Here is a 24,759-nt window from a genome sequence, read left to right as displayed (position 1 = left end):
AGGGGAATGGAAAGTAGAGAAGAGGGTAGCGAGTAAGAGAGCCGGGAGCAGGATTGCTGGAATTTATGACGTTCCGGTACGCGAGCTCGAGAGGAGCACGAGAAGGAAAGGCTGGAAAAAGAAGCAACGAAAGGAAAGAACGAAGAATGGTTAGCGAAAATCTCGCGTTTAGGGACAGCACGAGGAACGAATGCAGAGAAATAGAATCAAAGTGGAACAAAGATAAGCCTCGGTACCTAAGTGGATCTCGAACATCGACATTCCTCTGATCGCTCGTTAAGTTCATAACGGAAATCGATTCTTGTAACGCGTCGATCGCCGATAAGTATTATCATTCTGTTTTTGCGCCGTAATTAATCAATTCCGAGTGATCGGTGATTTTCACGACAGCGAACATAGTTAAAGACCGATGCTCGCGTAGCCAGCTGAAAAACGGTGGAAGGGGTATCGTTTCTCTGTCGTCTGTGCCACCGAGAAAAACGACCGCGCAACATTCGAGACGGACATGCGCTCCAACACACGCACACTCACACACGCGTGCTCGGGTCCCCTATGAAAATTTCAGACGATTTAACCGGGTTGGTAAGGCGACTCGCGAAAGAGAATGGATTAGCGTGAATGAGTAAAAGGCGCGTCTAACCACGATATCGGAAACCCCTCGATGCGAGAGAAAGACGGATCCCTCGGTGGAAAGAGGAAGAGAGAGACAGAGAGCACGTGCGACAAGTTAATTGCGAGGGTCGAGGAGAAACTCGGTCGGTCGTTGGGTCGCCCGATTCTCTCGTTCATAAATTACCGGTATTATGCCGAGCAGACGCGCGACGTGTTCTCTCGTTTATCAATACCACGTGTTATAACGCGTCCCGTCGATCGCGACAGGGATGGTGCGGCGGCCGCTTTTATAACGGGATAATATTAACTGTAAATATTTGTCCGTCGCTCCATTTGCGGCCGCGCTCGACAATCGTGCATACATCAACGTTAAACGAAGCTCCCCATCGCGCCCGTCCCCTTGCCTCCGTGTATGGATGCGGGAAACCTATAATTTTGATTTTCATCGGTCGCGCACGATTTTTCCCCGTCGTACCAATACCATTTAACCGAATTGGAGAACGCTCTCGAGGTGTGCAAGAGGACGCTTTCGCGCGTATCCTCTCGTCTGGGACATCCTGGTCCGATACGGAGATCGAAAGGGTGGGGGGATGAAAAAAAGTGGGTATAGAAACGAACTAGGGTAACGAGATAACTCGAGGGCCGCGAAGCGTTTTAAACGGCCGCGTGTGGATCGGCCAAGTTTCCGTTGCGCTTTCACGGTGTGTCGATCGATCGATCGTTCGTTCGTTCGTTCGTTCGTTTCTTCGGCTCGTTACGGAGTGACGGCGGCGTCACGGTGGCTCGAATCGGTGTTGCGTACCTATGCAATTTATCGATCGGGTCATGGCCGACCGAAAAACGTGAAAAACGAGACAGGGAAAACTTGGCGGGACGGTGTCGGCAGCCGACGCGACGGGACGACGACGACAGAGCAGGAAAACGAAAAATGATTGACGTCGGCTAACGAAGACAAATTAAAAAGAAGAGAACGGATTTATGAACAGGGGCCACCGGCGTTCCCAACAAACGGAAGGGGATGAAAGTAACGGAGGGTGGAGGGAACGAACGGGAAACGAGCGGACGTTATGGCCCAGGGACGAGAGGAAAGAAAACCTCGTGGCGGTGCTGCGCTGGTTTAGGAACGAGGCATAAATACGAGGCTAGGCGAGCGTGTGCCGGACTCGAATCGAAAACGCACTCGGAGCAAGCGTTTGGGCGGAGGTTATATCGCCTCCTCGGTCGCGAGTCGTTCCCCCAGAGCCACCCCCCGCCCCCCCACCTGATGAAGATAAAACGGGATAATTATAGAGCCTATCGGGGATCGTGGCGCGGCTAAATTTCGTCGAGACACGCGAGATCGTCGAAAGAGGGTTGGCAATAAAGGGAAACCGGGCTTAAGGAAAAAAGGAAAGAAGAGGAAAAAAACGAATCGAAGAGGGAATAAACTCCGGCACACCAGGGAGGGGGGTGGATGTAAAAGCAGCAGTGGGAGGGACAGGGGGAGGGGGCGAAGAAGGGAAACGCCGAGAACGGGATGTCATTAATTTTTCATACGGACTTGGCACATCTGCGTTCGGCCGACCGCGCTCTGCAACCCCGCTAATTATTTCTGGCTCATCATTTTTCCTGCCCGCTTACTCCGCGGCCCCCATCGACCCGCGCCACCCCCCTGTCATCCCTTTCTCTCTTCCTCGAATCTTTTCTTCTCCTCTTTTCTCGCGTCGTCTGTCACGGCTCGCACAATCCTCCGCGTGCGTCTCGTGCCTTCTTTCCAGCCTCCTCTCGAATCGAACGCGCGCGCCTTTTCTACTTTATGTTGATACGAACCAACCCCACCCCCCTGCCTGTATTCTTCGTTGGCAAATGCACAGTCGACAGAGGAGAGGCCTCCTGCAAATCGATTGGCAATCGAAAAGCACGCTCTTCGTCGACTGGAATCATTATTTTCCAGCCCGCAACATAATTGACCGTTCTCCTCCGTCTGTCGTTCCCTCGACGTTCCTCCCTTCGTCGGTCGATCCTCAGTCGTTCGAGTACACGACCTACATCGTTCCAACCCCCCCCCCCTCCACGATCCTCTAATTATTTCCACATTTATATTTCTCTTCCGTTTACCATTTTACCTGATCACACACGATACCGAGCTCTAACAACTTCCCCTATTCTCGTTGTGCCAACTCTCTCCGTCTATCTCTCTTTCTCCCATATTCCCGTCACTCTCTCTTTGTCCGAGTGCCCGACTATGATCGTTTCATCCGCGTTCTCCTGCAAAGCTACTCGACAGAGTGCGATTTCAGCGCTTTTCAACTTCGATTCCCCTACCGCTATTACCACTGCTACCCGGTATCTGGGGATGGACCTTCTCGAGTCGGAAACGAAATTGTCCGCAGTGGCTCGATGCAAGGCCACGCCGAGCGTTTTCTTTTCTCCTCCTACCCGGTAACTGTACCGATCCGTTCGATCGTCGCGTGACTTCGACGCTGCCCACATATTTTCGACACATAATAGTCGATAGTCGTTTCTTTTCAGCTCCGGATATCGTCCCTCGAATATATGTACCCTCGCGAGCAAACTCGGCTCTCGCTAGGGGAAAAAAGTAGGGCCTTCTACCATTTGAATTCGGATGTTTCTGAAATTTATGTGAAATTAACATTTATTTCAGTACTTGAAATAAATTTACTAAGTGGTAAGAGACTTTTCTTCTACGCCACTTTTTTCCCAAGTAGAAGCCGAGTTTGCTCGCGAGTGTACGCATATATCTCGACGCTCGAGAAACGTCTCCGTAGAAACATGCGACGAGCAGAGGGTGAACGCGCGCGAACCGATTTTCATCCGCAGTTGTCGTTAATTGTCCAGGAGCCGTGTATCTCCGTCGAACGAGCGTTCCCGTGTCCCGTTCCCGTCTCGTCCCGACGGCACCTCGCCGTTTTCGACTCGTTAATTACAGTGGCGTGAGAGAGAGAGAGAGAGAGAGCCGCGTTTTCGTTAAAGGAATCCGGCGTTGCATTACCATATTTTATATCCTCGATTCCGGGCCCAGCCGGAGCAGCCTAGCTACCGTTAGCCTTTTATCGCTTCCGTAATTCAGCTCGTTTCTTTCCATTCGAACGAGTCGCCGACCAATAAACCGTTTCCGCGTGAACGGGCAAATCGGGAAACCGGGGGAAAAAGTGTACGCCCTTCGTTTCCCCGTAGAGGAATCCTCTCACCACCGGCGGACTGCAACCACGATCTACGCTCACGATCCGGTATCGCGATTATTTCTACGCCGAGCGTCGTCGTCGTTTCGAAAATACGTAATTAGCGGTCCCGGAACATTCGCCAGTTACGCGCCTTTGCATGCAAGCGGGGAATCGATGTAGGGCCAATTTACCCATCGAATTCGCTTAATTGACGTTGCATTAAATATTCGCAGTTGGAATCGCCACCGCGTGCGTTCACCGTTCGCGGACGCGTTCGTGCGCTAGTGATTTTCAATTTCAGACCGAAAACGAAACGTCGACCCTCGGTATCGCGCGGGAACCACCGCTGTCCCCATCCCCCGCGCCTAATACGAGTTAAAACGAGGCGAGATGGGAAATCGTTCGAGTCGAATAGCAGAGCGAACGATAGACGATTCGAATCTTGGCCCTCGTAGTTTCAACCCCCTCTCCGTCCCTCGAGAGACGGAGAGTTCGTCGACGTAAAGGTGACATCGCGAAGGTATTCCGGCTTGTCTCGATCGTTGTCGCGAACTGAACCGGAGAATTCTTGGCTGTCTCGACGAACACAGGCCTGCGACGAACTCGACGATCGGGAGCTTGCCGGAAACGGGACAAAAGCAGACGCCAGATCGGCACGAAGCCTTAACGTTTTAACTGGTCCCCCGAGATAAAGAAACCGTTTTCCATTCCAGGTTGTCTCTCGTTCGGTGACAAATTGCAATATTTCACGCCTTGTCGTGTACGTACAGTCGACGGGCACGATATACTGTGTCCTCGTAAAATTAAGCGTTTAGCAGGGTCGCCTGTTCATGTAACCAAGGGCTGTACGCAGCCCGCGTGCACGCGGGTGCCAATAACGCCGTAAAGGGCCCTAACATACCTAGAATACGGCTTGAATATCAGATTGCAAACGTGATTTCTGAATTCTTATTTAAAACTTCTAAGAATATTTTATCAAATGTACGCAATATTTAGCCTCTGCCGCCTCCTATTCAGTAGTAATTACTGTTGAGGTTAATTGATCAAAATTAAACGGCAGCGTCTGAAATGATAATTTCGACCGCGGAAACGGGGCTACCTTTGGAACTTAATGATTTAACGCGGACACAATATCGTGCCTGTCGGCTTTACGCGTGCGTGTCGGTTCGACGATCGCGGTGCAAGTGGTCCCCCGTTAACGGAGACACATTTCTCATTAAAACGTTCGGCTAACGAGCGACGTCGGTGGATCTATTTACAGGAGCAACGTGTATCTTCTCCCGAACGGGTTTATAAGCGATTCGGAAAGGTGACGCGCGAACGAAACGGCTGTTAGTCGACTTCCGGTGTGCCCGGTGGTGGAGAGTCGTCGGTTGGCCGAGTCGGCCTTAAGCCCAGAGGATGTAATTAAAGAGAAGGCTGCTGCTGCGGTGGCCGACTCGCCCAGCGTGTGACGCTTCGACGCCGTGCAGGTGCGACGGGGGTTCGAGCCCCGAACCGTCGAGCGGCAACGATGGCGGGAACCCGACGCAAGGCGCCGCAACGGAGTCCCACAATTACGTCGAATAAAATTTAACGAAGTGTATGGCACGTGTACGCCGCGAACTCGGATTCGCGCACGCGCTTAATTAAGTTCACTCGTCGCCCCTGCTAACTTGATCCGACGCGATCCAGGCCCGTCGAGGTATGTAAATCGAGTTCCCCGGCCAGTTCCTCGTCGCTCGGATCCTCTAATTTTCCGCGTACATACAGGTAGCCACGAGGAAGGGGAATGGGGGGGGACAAAAAAAAGGAGACGAGAAACGAGAACGGAAACAGAGCGCAGCGGGAAACGATGAAACGAGGAAACGAGAGAGAGAGATGGGGTATTTTCTGCCACCAATTCGCACGGTGAAATTTCTCTGGATCCTTCCAGTACGGGTAATGGATCCGCGGGAGTCTGGATCGATGAAACTTAAGCGGAGTCACACGATGGAACAGAGAGTTTCGAGCGATCCACGAGGCTCCAACGACAACTTCGCGAGACTCCGGACAAAGAACTCGAAACGAACTCGAAGCGAACGTGAAGGGAACGAGGAATCGCCTCTGGTATTCCGTAGTCGGCCACCGCAATACTGTCGAGCTTTTTGACCAACCGAACAGGGTATGGTGTGACGCGAAAATTATCGCTGCGGCGCTACGTTGCGATAACTCTGGGCCGAAATCTCGACAGGTGACACGCGCCCTCCAGCTCGCTTTTGATTTTTCATCCTGTTGCCCCGTTTCGGGCGGGAATCGCGACGCCGTCGACGGTGACCCGGGGATCACTGGGCGTAATTTCGTCCCGCGATTCGAAGCGTAACGCGAACTCATTAAATCGCGACCGCTTCGTATTTTCCTCGCTACACCGTACGCGGCCCCCGGTACATTTCTAATTAATTCGTCGGGTTTTGTTTCTCCGTGTTCTCCCTCATCCGCGTTCCAACGCTTTCCGTCCAATGAGGTAGTGGGGATCTAGAAACGTCTGGAGAAAAAGAGTAAAAAGGCGGAAATTAGTCCGACGAATTATTTCCGTTAGTTTTTTTTTCACGAGAGAGAATTTACATTAGTTTGAAAATCGAGGAAAATTGTTATCCGCCCCGTGCGCTTCGCGACCCCGTTTCGTCTCCTCTCTCTCTCTTTCTCTCTCTATCTCTATCTCGTGGGAACGACGCCGTGGCCCCACGTTTTTCCGGCAAATATCCGTCCCGACGTTACCCGTGTACGTGGGAAATAGAAATCGAAAGGCTCGTCGTCGTTGACGTCGTCGTTCCTCGCGCGAAGGAATATCAAATTTTCCCGAACGGGTCGCGTACGCGTTAAAACGCGCACGGCGCAACAGATATCGCGAGTAACGGTGAAAACGATGATAAAACAATTTTTCGAAAATTCAATGGAAAAAACGAGAACGACACACCGGGGGTCGCCGCGGCGCGAATACCGCGTGAAATCGTTCGCGCGCGAACGTCCCGACGGGGCAGCCTTAATTCGGCTTAATTCGTCGATAAAACGATTGGTGCCACCGCGTCAAATCGTTAACGGCCCCTAGCCCCAGCGGCTGCTGCTCCCCCGAATCGATTCCTCTCGAAACCTTTTTTCCCCAATCACCCTGCCCCGTCCGCGGTCCCCTCGACGAGATGATCGCTTTCGAACGATCCCGCGGCCCAACGCCGACGCTCCGTTAAGCTCGTTTCGAACGAATCGACGCGTTCTCTCGTTCACTGGTCCCGCTACCAGCAAATTATCGCGTCGATCGTTTTTCTCGCGCGAGAACCACGACGAGGCGTTCGCGAGAAGGGGAGAAACAACCCTTTCCTACCTCCGACCGTTCGTTCGCGTGGTAACGCTGCGAAATATGTATAAAGCTTTACGCCGTGAAGCAAACTCTCGCTAAAAGCCGCGTTAGTATTTTTGTGTTTTATCGTAAGTAAAAATAATCTACTTGCGTTGCACGCGTAAAAACCTAACAACCCATTGCGTGAAGTAAATAATAGACAATTTCGTTCGGTCGAGTTTTCCTCTATTTCGAGCTCGATCGTCAGTTTCGTATCTCCGAAGACGCAACGGAGCAACTGCAGAGAGATAAATATAGGAATGCCCTCTCGTCGCGAATAACCGGAGGAATTCGATGGGACAATTTTATTCGCGGTAGCTGGTCATATTATTATTGTTAATATGAACAGGTCGTAGAATGGTATGTACGAAAATACAGGGCTATGATAAGGAAATCGATGTTTCCAAGTGGAGCACTCTTGTTGAGACGATATTTTACATATATAGATTATTATAAAGAGGGTCGTGTGGTACCGGGGAGAAAATCATTACTGTAGGTCAGACTAAATAATAACGAGGTTGATTAAATCGTGAGTACCATATTTTTAGTTTTATAATTTAGACCACGAAGTGCTGTATTTATTTCTCATATTATATTTAAACGGAGTACCGTATCTACAGACATATATCTATATAATTTGATACCGATCGATATTGTAGGAATGCATATTTCAACTCGATCGTCACTGCAGGTTGTTTAGGCCGATGGACCGATATAATTTACGACCGTGCCACTTGGGGTCCCGATGGCTCGCAGGCCGTTATCGATGCCACGTGAAAACGTGACATCTGCTTCGTTTAGGTATAAAATTATTGCCAGTTACAAGGGTACGAAAGGAAAACAGGGACTGAGTGGGGAAGAACGCGTGGTTGACGAGCAAAGATCATTATAGATTCGAACATGGGAGAGGACACAGCGTTGAATTTAATTGTCAGTGCGGCAATAGCGTGTAGAATTTCTAGAGTAGATATATTTTACGTACAATCTATACATCTTACTTCATATTACACTTTACCAATCTTGATTACCAAAGCCAACAACTTTTGTGGGCATCCGGTATCGAACGAGCAACGTGTTGAAATTTTGCGAGTGTACGTGTGAACTCTGTGAACTGTGAAGCTGTCAGAGCCGAAATACGCACTTCTGCAATATAAACTGTCAATGCAGTTGATAGAAATGTATCAATTCAAGTGAAGGTGAGATTATCATGCAAACATCCTCTATAGTTCGCATAGTAATTACGAAAGGACTTCCCGGTTGACGTTTCCATCAACTAATTTGCACCGAAATTCTTTTCACCCTTCGTTTCATTCCCGTCGAACAGGACCAGAGTGATCCATTAGTGACCAATATTCGTCCGGGCAATCGGCATTTTTCGCATCGCAGCGTTCCATCGTCCCAGAAATGTTTGTTTCCCCGACAACTACGACTGATATACGCGGCTCGTCGTCTCTCCTGATATTTTTCCCTTTTGCGCTAGAACGAGTTTCCTCGACAATCGGTTCTTCTCCCTGCCCCACCCATCGTTCCCGCCGTCGTTCACCTCGGACGTCTTTAAAGTTTGAAAAGACGCATCGCCGGCGAACAATAGGAAGTCGCGGACGAACGGGCGCGATCCCACCGTCGAAGCTATCGAATCGTAGACGCGAACCATCGCTGGCTCACGTCCAAACCGATTCCGAATTCCGCGTTGGAACACGCCTGTACTCGCGCGCGCGCGTTCTCGCGTTCGACGGAGATCGAGCCATACGTCGAACACGCTTTTCCCGTAATTCGTTCGATACCGTGCTCTTTTCGTTTGTTCCCGTCCACTCTGTATATACCCCTCGTAAACGGGACTTTCGCCTCTCCCACCCTCCCGTACACGTTTCTGCCAAGCGATTCAATTCTACTTTATACACGTACGATTGTAAACGAGAGTCGAACGTTTGCGTCACGCTCTTTTTCTTTTTTTTTTTCATTCTCTTAACAACTATTTTCTCTCTCCCTTTTTCGTTCTCCCGTTGCCTGCGGTTGCCCTTTCGTCGACGTACAACAACGTACCCCCACGTCACACGTGGGCAACACTGAACTCCATTGGTCTCTGCTTCGCAGTCTCTATACGAAAGTACGCCATTATCGTTTCGTGACGAATGGAAAGGGTTATGTGTACACCGGGCCCAGGTATAGAAACCCTCGGGGAACACGCTTGTGGCGACGGACCCCCGGTGTACTTGAACTCCGTCAGAAACGATCAGCTCTCTCTCTCTCTCACACTGTTTCCACCCCCTGAGCGTGTTCCATAAATATCGAATGATTGATTTTAATTGCGTCCAGCAATCCAACTCTCTCTCTCTCCCGTGGCATAACGGCCGTCGGAGCTGTGTGCGGTTCCGGCGCGTTATTTTCGAGATCGCGGGGAAAACGAGTTCCGTGGTACGCGAGCACCAAACTTTGATTCCTTTCTCATCCAACGCAACGAGAAAACTTTCTCCTTCCTTTTTCTCGTGCCCGTTCGTCCGCTCGCCCCGCCGGTTCGGTTCCCTTTATCCGTTCCTCTGGTCCGCGGAAAAACTTTCCCCGACCGCCGACGGATTTCTATCGAAATTTTTATCGCTGTCGGATTTTCCGCGCGGCAGCTTCGCGAATCAAGGTCGGAAAAACCCGGGGAAATCGTTTCGCGGCGCAAACAAAAGCGAGAATCGTTCCAACCGACGACGTGATTTTGCGTGGAGAAACTGTTCTGAATTTAACCCCGCGTCCCTCGGCCAGGTAACATCGTCCCTCCACCACTGTGGATGGAACGTCAGGGTACATGCTGAGAATTTCACAAAGAACCGTCAGACATGCAAGCCATCCTCGGTGGAGAACGGTTTCCGTGTGATAGAGGTGCACGGTGATAATTAATCGCAAACCTGGCCACTCTTTGTTCCCCTATGCCGCGTCGGTGACACGTGCTCGAAAGCTCCGATCGAAACGGGGACCAATCGACGGGATCCGCGTGTTCGTCCTCCGATCGAGAGGGAACCAAGTCTAGCCGAAAAGTGTTGCGACAAACGCGCCACGTCGCCTGGCACGATAATTAATATTAATGTCGTCGGATCCAGGGTGCGTTTTTCAGCTGATTCAGCTCGCCAGGCATAAATCGCTCTCTCTCTCTCTCTCTCTCTCTCTCTCTCTCTCTCTCTATCTCACTCCCCTCGTCTTTTTCCTCATCCCTAGTTGCCGCGAGGCCGAAAGAATCGATGCTCGTGAAACATGCGAAAAACTAGTCATCCACGATCGTTGTTCTCCCCTGTTCCTCCCTGCCCTCGAGTCGTTCCGGTGTTCGTGGAACCCACGGAAACCACCGACTCAGGTTCCTGCCTAGCCGTACTATATGCCACTGTATAGGCGTCGTCGCGTTGAACCTCGCGTCCCGACGCCACTGCCCCTCCTCCCTTCGTACATACATACGTATACGCCCAGCAGGCGTTCGAGGGTGAAATGTGCCTCGATAGCATTACGCGAGGGCTGTGAACGCACCTCGAACGGTGTTTCGGCGGCAGTACCCTCCGCCCTCTCGCGCCCCTTTCTTTTCCCTTTCGCTCGTTTTTCCTTCTGCTCCGCGGGCGAACGCTAGGGACACGCGCGCGCGCGCGCAGGGTGACGCAGAGAGTCACGCCATAACCCGGAAGTGACCCTTTCTCTCTCAGCCAGAGGGGCCCGTCGAGGCTCGTAAAGACAAAAATCGTATATATATATATATATATATATATATATATATATATATATATATGTATATGTATACGTGGCTACTATCAAAGATACGAGTCCCGGGAACGCGGTTTTATATCGTTTTACCTCGATTGTCCGGCCGCGGGCTACACGAAACGCATTCCGTGCTCGCCACTTACACTCCTTGATCGAGCAACGCCACGTATTGCTGAGATTTCCGCTACCACAAACGCCCAGAAGCGAATATCTAACCCATGGGCATCGGTGCTTTGGGTATTCGTCTACGTTCAACGTACTACAAGAAAACTCGTTATCGTTTATCGTTTAATCGACGTACCATCGATGACAGAAAATTGAACATTATACACCGTTGTAGATTCCACTCTGGGAGAAAAGAAAATTCATTTCAACGCGTTCGCGTTGGCATAAGCTCCAAGGGCATACGATTATCAGGCACACAAGTCAGACTTCGAACGTTTCCTCTCGTGGTACAAGCAGGATCACGGTTAATCAATTGCCCTCCATCGAAAGCCGATCCTGCTCAGACACATCCGTTCGATTACAAGACGCCCGCTACCGTCTCGAGCATTTCTCCACTCCTCCTTTATCGTTTCGATCCCCCATTACTCGACACGGGACCGGACGCGTTTTATAGTCGGTTCACGCGTTTTACGAGGACCGCGCGAGTTCGCGCTCGTTTCGCGTCTTATCGATATCGAAGACGAAGAGATAAACGAGGAAACGTGGGAGCAACCCAGAACGTAGGATTCCACCGTCCGTTTGGTGGATCTTCGAACAGCATTCGGCCATATCACGAGATAAATATCACGGGATCGGTCATCGGAACACTGCGTTATAAATCCCTCTCGGTGGACAGGGGAGAAGAGAGAATCTCCGTTTCTTACCTGTAACCGTATAATGGAAACGTTAATGTCGAGTGACGGTTGCGCGGTCGCGTGAAACTCATCCGAACGCGATAATGCCCCCGAGACGGTCGTTACCTTTCCGTGTCTCCGGCCTCCTTTCGAGGAGCGGTTTAATTCGCGATAAGTACGTAAGGGGGAATTTAGTTGGTGGCGTGACGGCAGATACGAGGTCTAACTGCCTACCTGCTCGGACAGCTGCGCCAGGATAAGATAACGACTCCTCGGACGTCCGACTCGAGCCGACCCGGCTGGCCGGCCCTCTTTATTGGGCCGCCTAGAATTCGTTCGATGCTTCCTAAGATCGGGGACCACCCTCGTTTCAACGTTTCTCCACCGTGTTCCTTCGAATCGAGTAAAATTGTTCGTTGCGAAGGTGGGCAAAGAGAACGGGGTGAAAGTAGGAAATAGCGGAAGGCTCGAGTTACTGGCTCCATCGGGGTGCAGCTCTGCCAGTCCCGGCGGTCGCTTTGACGTATTTTCCACGAGCACTTTTCGTGTCTTCGTGTCGTCGTCTCTTTCGCGTAATTACACGCTCGACGGGGCTCGGGAATCGCGAGTCCCGTGCTCGTTACGAGTTGACCGAAAACGGAGCGACTCGCTTTCGTCCACGAATGGAACACCTTTTTAAACGGGCGATGGGGTTCTCCGTAGGCGCGCGCGCGCGCGCGCACCCGTTCGGGAACCGTATAAAAAGCAGTTTAAACGAGAAACTTCTTTGTGTCGCGACCCGAGTTCCTCCCTCCTAACGTCCTTCTCCTCGAAAGGCGAGTTTTCCGCTCGAGCTCGCGATATCACCCGTTCCGACGACGGTGTTCGGGAGGACCGACGCGTTTCCGGGCGGAAAAACGGGTCTCAATAAGCTCGTGCCCTCTCACGCTCTTTCTTACTCCCTCTCTCTCTCTCTCTCTCTGGGGCCAATTAATTTCGCTCGCCTCGAATCATGGATAAATCGGTTTTTACGATGTCGAAGCAGGGGAAACGACGGGACTCGTGAACGACGCGCTCGTACGGAAAACGCTAAAGACGGGGACAAAAGGGTTCGCGCGTGGATACACGGAGCCACGAGTGTCGTCGAGTCGCGTCGTACTTTTGTACGGGAAACTAACGTTCGACAAAAGAGCTCTGTGTTTGTTCTACCCACTGCTCTCGTCGCGCAGCCATCCAGGGAATAGCGAAACGCGACTTCCAATTCCATACTCTCTGGCGTTCCCACGTATAACTAACGCGAAGACTACCGTGCCCGATTTCGACGAAATGGTCGATGGCGATAGCAAACGCGTCGATGGAACTGCCAGCTCGAGGAAAGTCACGAGTGAAAAGGGTGATCGGGACGCGGTGAAACTTCGGAAACTGTTGCGCAAATTGCGGCACTTTACGATCTCTTCGAAGTCCAGTGGTTTTGACCGATCCGCAGAAAGAGAGAGAGAAAGATCGAGATGGCTGCCAATTCCATTCGATTGCCACGACCAAAACCAGGGACCACTCGTTTCAGACCAGTTTAAACCGCCGTGAGTCTGACGAAATCGTTTACGTATCGGCGGCCTGTAAACGTTTCGCGATCAGCAGACAACCAACATCTCGGAACCGCGACGAAAAGCACGGCCGAGAAGAATGGGACGAGAATCCCCGCGGAAACTGGATTCGCATGGAGGGCAGAAGGCGAGTTTCCCGGAGAGAACAGACTTCGAGTGGCTATTCAAAGTCGAACCAGGACGGCGTGCAATTAATTCCTGAACGGGTGGAGGGGGGTAAATCGAGTCGCGGCAGCGCGCCCCGATAGGGCAGCACTCGTGACCCGCGTCACGACCGGTTCGATCAAAAGCCGGAGGAGAGAGTAGTCGAGACTCGAACTCGCTTATCTCAAATAACGATGCCGCGGGCGCTCTAATTCAATGGACGATTCCGCTACGTACACCGGAACCGACGTTATTGTCGTAGTTCCGTAGGGAAGGGGAGGAGGCGTGTTCTCTCGACTCGGCGTCGCGGCGGCCGATGCCAAAACGAGACGGCGAATCCACGATTCTATGCGCGAGTTATCGATTCAACCGCAAACTCGCGATTCGAACGAGAATTAAGTTAACGCTCGTTAATGGCCGGATATCGAATTTTCGGGGGTCCGAAATTTCGCGATCGGTCAAACGTGTATCGTAGTTTTCGCGATGGATGCGGGAAGACCAATAATTGTTTGACAGAGAGATCGCGATCGGTGGTAACTGTCCGTCGAACCGACGCGAAAACATCTGATTTTCAGAGGTTTCCGATAAATTCTCGATTGATCGAACATCGAAGATCTCCTGATATTGCTGAAAACAGAAAAAGAACGCAACGATCCTCTCGGTTTTTGGCAGTTTTCTTTCCCTCTCCCGAGTATTGTGATTCCCCGTTGCGGACAGGGAACGTCGAAGGTCTATGGTCTCGCGTTCGAATCGACCTTTGTTCGCCAGTATTCCGCGCGATCTCGATGAAACATGGTCACGGGTGACGCGAAATCGATTCACGATGATCCTCGCCGCGTTGCGTCCCAAGTGGAACACGATCGATGGCCCACCTTTCTCACCGAATCGACATGAGACACACCGGCAACAACCTCCGCGAATTTGTCGTTCGTATTAAAAACACGATAACGCGCACGCGAGCGAGCCGCGAGCCCCCTCGGCATTCCCAAGTCCATTAAGATCCTGGCCCTGGGTAATTAGAAGGACAATGCATCCCGGTTCGTGAGTGGCGGATTAAGCGACGCGGCCGTGCAAGAGATTAACCGCGCGGGAAGAACGGTTCTTTCTCTGGGGGGAGGAAGAGTAACTTACTCCAAGCTGGCCACGTACGCGATACGTCCGAGGTGCAACAAAAACAAGAAGAAAAAATAAGTCACACGGCCGACGAAATTACGCTTGCGCGCGAAACCGCGGCTCGCCGAGGATATCGCGGTTGCATTCAACGAGATCACGGGACCAGAATGGGGAAGGGACCACCTTGCGAAAAATTGTGTCCCTCGGAGAGAGAATAATTCAGTGGAAACTCGGCCTGGGCATTTTTCGCAGGGTGCCGGGGCGTAATGGTGCATTACGAACGGGCATATTTTACGATTCAGAGAAAGGCCGCGCCTCGATGGGATAGCCGGTGCCCCAGCGTCGCGGTGCTTTTCCTCGTCCTCGCGGTCGTCGTCGTAAAATATCGCGGCGGCTTAATTAAACGCGCCGTTGCCACAGTCCTTTCTCGACCTAGCCTACAGGAATCGGGTCGTGTCGTTTACGAGGTGCATCGCACGGAGAAGATTGTCGGCGAGCTCGCGAGATTCGTCGAATCGATCAGGACAACGTTGATCGTTTATCCACGGTAACGACGATTCGATTCGAGTAAAGAAACAGAGAGAGAGAGAGAGAGCTTAAACGACGGCGATCGAATCGGATAATTGCATCTCGATGCGTTTTCCACGGTTATTGGCCTACGACGTTGACCCAGAAGGGAGGAGAAGGCCGCTGGATAGGAGAGGAAGGAAAAAGAGAACGATCACAAAGAACGGTACAATGGAGTTTGCGAAGCATTGTTTGAGCATCTAGCACGATCCATCCACTCGCGACCGACCTCCCCCACCCTCTCTCGATCGTTCGATCCCCACGACTTTTTCAAGCTTTTCTTCGTCGTTCCGTCGTCGGACGATACGAGCGGACCCCCGAAGGTCGTCGTCGGAGATTTTATCGTTCGAAATATCCCCGAGGGTCGGGCACCGTTCGGAGAGTCGTTTTTCTTTTTTTTTTTTTTTTAGTGCTTCCATTGTGTCACCGTTCGCAGTGGGTCAAGCGTTCGTGGGATTCGAGCCGAAAAGAAGCTTTCGTCTCCCGCGAAATATGCCGTCGTTCGCCCGTCGAGAACGCAGGGCGAGTACCAAACGACGCGACGGGACGTTGCATCTCCCCTCGAACGTACCGCGTATTTTTCCCCGTGCTTTCGTCCAACGTAACGCGTTACCGCTAAAGCAGCTTACACCAAAGTCTGGAAATACGTTTGTTCTTCTTTCTGTTACAGTCGCCGGCCTGAAGCTGCTGCGCTTAAACGTACCGACGTACACCCTAAGGGGCAAGACCGCGCTCCTCGAGTGCAGGTAAGGGTACTCGAATTTCTCGACAGCTGCTTTGTCCAGCCCGACACTTGTCGCGTCATCGAACGTTTCGTCCGTGTCTATTCACTTGGATCGATCGATCGAACACGGAAAAGCGATTCAGATATCTCGCCAAGTCCGAATTTCGAATCCAAAGAGGAGGGATGGAATCAGGCAGTGTAAGAAAATTACGACGGTAAAGACGCGAGAACAGCTCTCGAACGATTTTCCCCTCCCTTCTCCCACGTCCCGTGTTTACGGCGAACGAAGAAACCGGACGAGAAGAACTCGTAAAGACATCGATAAGATACCCAAGCCAATAACGTATCGAGTTTACGCTTAACGTCCGAGCGAGACGGTAAATAAAATTAAAAATAAGACGAGAAACAGGATGGATCGTCGATCCCTCGGCAGCACAGGAATCACCGCGATATCCCGTTTCGCTTCTAGCCACCGGGGTTTATTTATTTATACCTGCAGTACCGCAAGACCACCGCAATCCGAGCTGCGAGAGCTTCTTCTTACCCGGGTTCTTCTCCCCCGAAAGAGACGCGATTCCACGCGTCCTCCGACCAAACTCCGCGATACACCGAACGTGCACTCCGGGGATCTCTTTCGAACTCGTACGCGTTTCTTTCGCGGTTCCGAGGATTTTTCCGTCGTTGACAGCAAAGAAAACCACAAATCTCCGCGGTGAAATTCTTCTTCCGCGAGCAGACACGGGAGTGTCAAGGGTGTTGTCGTTTGCGCGTCGTCGATTCGAGAAGAAACATCGGTATTTACGGACGAGTCCTCGAACCTTCTCCCCTTTCCGCCTGGCTTCCATGCTTCCAGACGCGTCTTGTCGGCTGCCTCGCCTGCTTGTATCTCTGATCGGAGCTGGGCCGATGTCGCCTCGAGCTACTCCGAAACCCCACACTCTGTACACGGAACGTTTTCGACGATCGAGCAAATTAACTCGCCGAGAATCGTTCGTCCATTGGCCGAAATCAATCGTGCACGGTCTTGATGGAAGAGATACACAGACACTATATGGTCGTAATATCGATCAGTAGCGGCGAAGTATTCGCGGCAAGTCCTGTTCTTCCTTTTAAAATATAACTTAGTGAAATATACAAAGGTATGGGCCCAGGTGTGATAATTGAAGAAACAGAAAAATATTCATTCTTTTATCATTTATTCGTATGTACACTCACGAGCAAACTCGGCTTCCGCTAGGGAAAAAGCGGCGTAGGAGAAAAGTCTTCTACCACTTGGTAAATTTATTCAAGGTAGTAAAATAAATGTTAAATCGAATGTTAATTTGGCATAACTTTCAGAAACTTCCGAATTCGAATGGTAGAAGGCCCTTCCCCTACGCCACTTTTTCCCTACGTCCTTCGCTTATTATCATAACTTCGTGCTAAAGGGTATTTATCCCGTTAATAAATAAATAAATAAAATAACGAGTTACTGTTCCATCGACCATTATCTCTGGTCCCATACTTTCGTTCAGTAATCTATACGTTCTAAAAGGGCCTTGCGCCTCGCTGAAGGCTCAGATTTCAATTTCTCGCGCGAGTCGAAAGAATCGCCATCACGAAACGGTAATACTTGTCCAGGGTCGTTAAAACCTAAATGATCTACACCTACAGCTATGAGTCCCGCGGCGTCATCCGGTTGTCAAATCGTCGCTTTACGAGCGCGCTATATCGTTTCCATCCGCCCGGCTGTGCACGCTCGATTCTCAGCGAAATTCCCAGATGAACCCTCGTTTTCTCCGTTCCGAGGCGGCCGCCTCGCGTCGAGTCGCCGTCTAGCCGGTAATTGCGCGAGCCCGGTCAGCGTCGAATCCAAGTTTCTTCCGGTTAGGAAACGACGACGGGGTGTCGCACGGGGCTATCCAACGAGGGGGATTGGTAGGGGAGAAGGGGGAGGTTATACCAGATCGAAGAGACTGGAAACGTGTCCCGTTCCTCGACATCGACGACGGTCAGATATCGAACGGCACAGCCTGGTCCCTCGAGAGATCTTTCGTGGATCCTTAAGTCGTGCACAGCGGCGGCACCGACGGCGGCCATGTTAATTAAAACGTAATGAAATTATGGCACAGCGTCGCGCGTCCTACAATTACGGCTGCCCGGAATATGCATTCTAATTAGTGGTTCGCGCGCGAGCGCGGGCGGGCGGACGCGAGCTCAACGACTTTTCACGAAGAAAATAAGGTCGACCGTTGGGTACTCGCGGGAGACCCAACCGTTTCTAGTGGGTGCTTCGTGTCGCGTGGAAAACGCGACGAGGAACTAGGGGGAGGTGAGTAACGGGGGTCCGTGATTCGATTAATTCGAAAGACGGGCGAGGGTGCAGACAACCGCTCGAGAAACGGGATCCGGTCGATCGAACATACAAGGCCGTTGCTGCTGGTTCATCCTTTCGGTCCATCGATGGTGTACGATCGGAGAAACCGGGCAGAGACCGTGCTCCGTCCCATTCCCACGTATCCGTACGTTCAAAGCGGCAGTATGCTTTCCACGTAACGTCGTAAACGAGATGCCGAAGAGCGCGCGAAACGCCGGCAAATTGGAGTGTTCGCATTTTCTTCCACGATACCTCGACGAGTCGCGTGGGAAGAAATGTTGCAGCTCGGCCACGTCGCCACTCTCGCCGGCCTTTACACATTTCGATCGGTGATGCGTTTGTTCCCTGGTTGTTCCTGATCGTCTCGGTGAGCTGTAAAATTCTTAAAATAACTCGTCTCCAACATAGACTCACATTTGGGGATACAATGTATGGAGACGATTTATTTTAAGAATTTTACAGCTCACCGAAACTATCAGGAACACTGGTCGATTCACAGCCCTCTCGAGCCCCGGAGCGTTACTCTGTTCGCTGTGTTTCCGTTCGATACTGACCACTGTCCCGCTAAAGGATTTCATAGAACGCCAACACGTTCACGAAACTTTCCATATTTCCCTCGACTAGCGACTCTTCGAAAAGATTTTCGAGCAACACGACGATCGCCCTTTAGTTATCCCATCTCGGAGACGTCGTTTAATCGCGACGAGAAGGAAGAAAAGAGTCGAACGACGAGGATGTACAAGTGGAAAGGAGTTCTTTGACGCGAGGTGTCGGTCGAACGTCGGATCGTCGGGTTGCGCCGGAGATAGAGAGAGCAGACCCGTTCCTCGAGCTAGGTATAAATTGCAAATTAGTTTACCGTGCTTCGTGAGCTCCCAGCTCGTTGGTTTCTCCGACGGTTCGCCGGTCGGTCGAGGTGTTTCCTTCTCCCCCTCTCTCTCTCTCTCTCTCTCTCGTAGCTTCCCTAATTTCTCCACGAAGATTTTGGCAAATTGAAAGCAAGGACCGAAAGAGATAACCGTGTTCGTTTCGGCCTGCGCGTTCCACGAATCCATCCCGAGATCCCGTCGACTAGACCGGTGGAACAGCGACGGAAAGATCGTCCGACGATTCGGGGCTCGTCAAAGACGGTTTTCCGTCCGAGCAGTAGACCAAAGAACAATCCTGACTCTTCGTTCCATTCGAATCGCTTTTCCCTCTCGAACAATGAACAGTCGTCGGCAGGGAGAACCAATAAAGTTCCCGTTGCCACGCGCGTCTCTCGATACGAAACAAAAGGTTTCCGTCGCGACGCGCGTACGATGAAGAATTTCGAGGAGGCTCGGCGCCCGGAACCGGCGGAAAATTGAGAAGAAGAGTGCACAGGAGGAAGGAAAGCTGAAAGATCTGTCGCGGAGGGTAAAGAAAAGCGGCTTGGGCGGGGTACGAGATGGAAGGGAAAAAGAAGCAGCGAAGGAGCTAGGGGATGAAGAGAGTGGAGGAGAGGAAAACAAGACGGAGGGAGGGGGCTGTTCCCGCAGGACACGACCCGGCAAATGAGCCGGAGGATGCAAATCAATCCCAGGACGCGGCCCTCCAAATTGTGCACCTACGCTCGAATGCGGCAATCCCTTTTCCAGTAGCTGCAGCTGGGAACTAGGGAGCTGCTACGGCGACGGTAGCGGCGGTGGTGGCCCCTCACCATCGAGCCAACCCCCTCCGCCCTACCCCCACGCGATGCCCCCCTGGGTACGTCGATGCAACGATGCGACGATGCGACCACGTTGCACCGCAATGGTGCAACGATACTACTCTACCGACGACAGAGAAATACCTAGAAGCACAAGGGCCACATCGAGCATCTGCGAGGAGAGGCGCGAGCGGATATCGCGGTTGTCGCCGCGACTACACGCAGCCCCTTTTGTCCGACGTCACCCTGGAAACCACCGTCCACGAAACCCCGTTTGGAAAACTTCGAGTCGTCGTGAAACTCCTCCCGTTTTCGCACCCCCGACGGTGTTCGGTATTAACCAAAAATCCCAAGAATTTCTCCACCGTCGAATCGTAATTTAACAAGCGGAAACGAAAGACGATGGAACAAGGATGATGGGCGAGAGGATTATACCGGGAACAAAGGATTTCCGCGACTATGAAGAAACCTGGTTACCCGTCGAAAGGAATCGATCGTTCCGTTCGAGATGTGAAATAAAATTTAATTGGTAGAGAACGCGTTCGCGCGTCTCGAGTCGTCGCTATTCGACCGGATTGTTATACGGACGGATCTCCTCGTCGAGGGGTGGGAGGCTGGGAGACGATGAAATTCGACGTTTCTACTACTCCTCCTCGTCTCTCGAATTCGACGACGCTTCGAAGGGGTGTGCTCTCACGCGTTCGTGTGCTCGCTCGCCCGAATCGTTTCTCCGAATAACCCGACGAATTTTCCGACGGCCGAGTTTCGTCGGCGCGCATTAACGAGATCGTTCCGGCGTGCACGGTCGAAGCTATTAGCAAAGAGTGGGATAAGCAAAAGGGGTGGGTGGAGGAGGGATGGGAGCAGCGGTGGTGGATACAGAAGCGAGAGAGGGAGAGACAATCCAGAGAAGCGTAGACGCGTCGCGACGACGAGTTCCGGCCAACCTCGGCGAACGTATCCGTTGCTCGTTTAATTACTTTACGAATATTAATTGTCGCGTGGATTAGTCGAGCCACGAAACACTATACGTACCTCGTTCACGCGGAACCGAATAGCCTGTTGCGCCACGACGATTTTATACACAACGATTCGATCGGGAGTTTGGTACTCGAGAGCCTGGCGATCGGCTATTAACAACGATCTCGGCAACTAATAAATTCGAATACTCCTGTTCGATGAATTTTTAGACACCTTCACCGTGAACGTCCAGATTTAACATTAGCTTATCCAATAAATAGGATTGTTTTTGTAATTCAATAGGCATCTACCCGTGGGAAATAAATTATTATCAATGCTGTTCCTGGAATTTGATTCCCGTTCCGTTAGAACGCAGGAATCCAGCGAGTTACCCTCCTAGATTTCGATAATGTACGTGTTTCGTGAAATCCTAGGATCGTCGAATGAAAAGAAGCATCGATCCCTGTGGCGGATGGACAGCATCGAAAATCCTTCGGGACGCTTTCGTTCCTCCATTTCTGAGAAGGATAATCGGGGACAGAGGGCGAATTCGATTAGCAAATTGATGGAACTTGGATCCGCGCCGGGTTCCCCGGTCGCGTTGAAAAGCATCGATCGCGGAATGTCGATCAATTACCGTAATTGTACGTAGTTTTCTTCATTGGAAGCTTGTCACGCGACAGGCCGGGTCCACCCTCGCTCGTTCGTGCGGGGCATCGTAGCAATCACGTTAAAGCGCATACCGACGGGAACGTGTGCGCAACGTTCACTCCCGTGATTCCCAACGGTACCGCCGCCTCGTTTATCCCCACGATCGGTTTTTAACCTAGCTAGCCCCGATTCCTTCGCTCCGCTTTCGGACACGCGTGTCCCGCGACACCGATTTTTACGGGACGATTCGAACGAGACGTGCAGCTTAGTTACAGTAAATCATCGATGAGTGATCGAACGTTCCTCGACACAGACGTCATATCTCCACCACTAACTGGTTCCACGTGGGACCCCCCAGTGGTGGGGATGACTAATAAACACTCTGTGCCTTCGAACACTAATCGATAATTTACTGTACTCGTCTACGAAGCGTATATAGCTCTATGGTGTATAATAATACGCGTGCTGTTTTACTCTGTTGTTCCAGATACGACCTGGAAGCGGACAATCTTTACTCCATCACGTGGTACAAGGACCACGAGGAATTCTACAGATACGTGCCTAGCGGGGAACCAAAGAAGCACAGCTATATCGTCGAGGGCATTAAAGTTGACGTGAGTCGAAAGCCCTCTTGTGTCTCGCAACGACGCGCAGCCTTGTTTCCCGACCCCACGGTATCTGATCTCCGCATTGCCGCGTTTCGCGCGAACATCGACCGTTCCCGGTACTCTTGCTCCTCCTTCCAACTTCCAACGCGATTATCTTCTTCCCTGAACGACGAATCTCGGCGCCCTCCTCTCTCCCGTTTCACTTATCGACGATTATTCGCGAGTCGCGACCGAGCACCCGTCGGTCGAACGAACACAGCGATCGATCGGCCAGGATGAGCAGGAGGGGAGCTGGGGAACGATTCAAAGATCCACGAAACTCGAGGAGATCGAGAGAAATTCTATTCGCAACCGGTTCATAAAGGGAACGAGTAGAAGGAGGAGCGCGGTTACTCGGTTCTTTTGCCCCGCTTCCAACTTTAATATCAGCCTCGCGTATAGACTTCTTTGTGCATTACGAGAAGCTCTGAAACGCGCGCAATTACCCTTGCGAATGCGCGTCGACACGGATCGAGCCGAGGGACAAATATCCCGAACGCGTAAAATCTTCTCGTCACTGTTCGAGGAAACCTTTAGGTTCGTCGCGTTGCGATTTCACACTGATTGACGGGGTGAAACCCGAAATACTCGTCTTCTCATTTGTACACGAGTAGAACGTTTTATAAGGACCAACGACAAACGACCAGCGTCGTTTACATAGAGGAAATGGTCGGACGCGGACGGACGCACGAGTCGTAACGACGCAATCCTTGAGGCTGAACTACTAGCATTGCCCAGAAATTGGCTCCACGATCGTAAAGGTACGCCCCGGTCGGTTTGCCGTGCTTGAATAACCGGTATTCTCGCGGTTCTCGCGTGAACCGCGATCGACCCCGTGGATCCGCGGCTCGATCCAACCGCAACGCGAGTCGCCACGATAAACCCGCTAAGTATACGAATATTGGGGCATTCCGCGTCGCGATAAACGTAAAGATCCGACTTTAGATCGCTCGTTTCGGTCCCGTCGAACGCGTTTCCGTGGCCTGGATGTGTGCAACGGACCACCGTCGTAGAGACGGTACATAAACTGGGCATGTCGAAGGAAAGGGGAAAAACACGCGGGTGTTTCGCCGGACTGTTCGACCGGAAAAGCTTCTTTTCCGGTTTAACGTTGAAATTTTATTCGACGCGGCGACCGGTTCAACCGTGTTTCGTCGAGCAGACTTGGACGAGTAGAGAGAGGCTAGGGACAGGTGTGCAGGAAGAGAAAGCGAATGAAATTGCCGATACCTACCCTTGGATAGGGGATGTCGATAGGTACGCGTTGTCCCTCCCCCTTTGCCCGTGCTCGCGCGACTGCAACGGGGTCGCTTTTATCGTCCCGAATAAATGTTTGACGAATCGAGAGGCTGCGAGACGAGTTCTCCCGTCTGCAGTCCGACCACCGCCAAGATGGAACGTCGAGCGTAGAGGGATGGAAAATAAGGATAGAGAAGGCAAAACGAGGATACCTACAGTCGCGTCGCGTCGCATCGGTTGCGGCCGCGATCGATCTGACGGATCGCGAGGCGAACTCCCGCCGTCCGAGAAAACCGAAACGAAACACAGGGTCGTGAGACTCTCGACCTGTTCCCGATACGATACGATACAGTACATCGTAGGTACGGCGGCGGCACGGTTACGATACCGGTACGTCCGTTTCCGATTCACGTTTTGGAAGGCACGAAAGTTCCGTTTTCCTCGGCGCTCGTTAATATCGGCCGACGCGTAACGAGCATTACGTGAGTCGAATCGGCTCATCCCTTTGGTCCCGGTTCTCGAGATCGAGGAGAGCACGGCTATTAATCTGGCTCGGTCCAATGGCTCTCCGATATCGACAAAGAAATTTCTCCGTGGACAAAAGCGAGCGTGTCTTTTCACCCTCCTGCTCTACGGCTCGGATACGCCTCTCGTGACACTTATTGGAGTAGCAGGAATTAAGTGGATTTAGCGGGTAGAGTCGTATATTTCTACCACCACCCCTCCCCGCGGGGTTCTCGACTTTTAATTTTCTCTCTTGTTCGCCCCCCCCCCCGTCTTTTTACCCACCGTTACGTAACACCACTTAATTTTCCTATCTTAAAATTTTTAATCGCTCCCCTTGCCACCCTTCCCCTATCCATCTCGATTTCTCTTCGTGCTCTTTTCCACGCTTTCCCTCCCTCTAGTACCTACTCGTTAGCCGGGATTTATTTACCTCCGAAACCCTCGCGGGAATTTGTTCCGTCGAACGAGAAAAATCTCGAAGAACCGCACGCGATCCATCTGTCGAATCGTCGCGAGTAGTAGCAAAAGACAACAGAGAGGAACGGTCAGAGATCGTACTCTCGATCTTTCGGCGGAGGGGGTTAGAGTTAACTCTCCAGGTCGAAGGGACGTGAGGAAAAAAAAAGTGAAACCGGCCTTTGTCGTTATCCACTCGACGGGATCCAGGGGTAAGAGAAGTTTCGGTGGGAAGACTGGAGCTCGAACTTTTCTTCGATGGAACAGAGTTCGCTTTCGGTCGGTTCTCGCGGCCAAATACTTTCGCGAAACTTTTCTACTCCTCCCTTCTCCGTGTGCAGCGACCGATAGAGTCCATTCGCTCCGGCTGTCCTACGATACGGCTTGGGTCACGTCTCGACGATGTAACGCAACGGTATTTTCCGAGGATGCACGTGCGAGAGT

At 51.7% G+C, this 24,759-nt stretch overlaps 1 protein-coding gene across 1 annotated transcript in view; it reads left to right on the top strand.

Moving 5' to 3' along the window:
- The window catches only part of LOC107193919 (cell adhesion molecule 2-like), a 34,344-nt gene that overhangs the window by 666 nt on the left and 8,919 nt on the right, over positions 1–24,759 (top strand). The window contains exons 2-3 of the mRNA XM_015583458.1: positions 15,777–15,852; positions 21,954–22,080. Of these exons, the coding sequence (XP_015438944.1) occupies positions 15,777–15,852; positions 21,954–22,080 (203 nt within the window). The remainder of the gene's footprint in view (positions 1–15,776; positions 15,853–21,953; positions 22,081–24,759) is intronic.

This window comes from Dufourea novaeangliae, unplaced genomic scaffold (genome assembly GCF_001272555.1).
Source record: "Dufourea novaeangliae isolate 0120121106 unplaced genomic scaffold, ASM127255v1 scaffold21, whole genome shotgun sequence".
Classification (NCBI taxonomy): domain Eukaryota; kingdom Metazoa; phylum Arthropoda; class Insecta; order Hymenoptera; family Halictidae; genus Dufourea; species Dufourea novaeangliae.
This window is presented reverse-complemented; position numbering and strand designations above follow the sequence as displayed.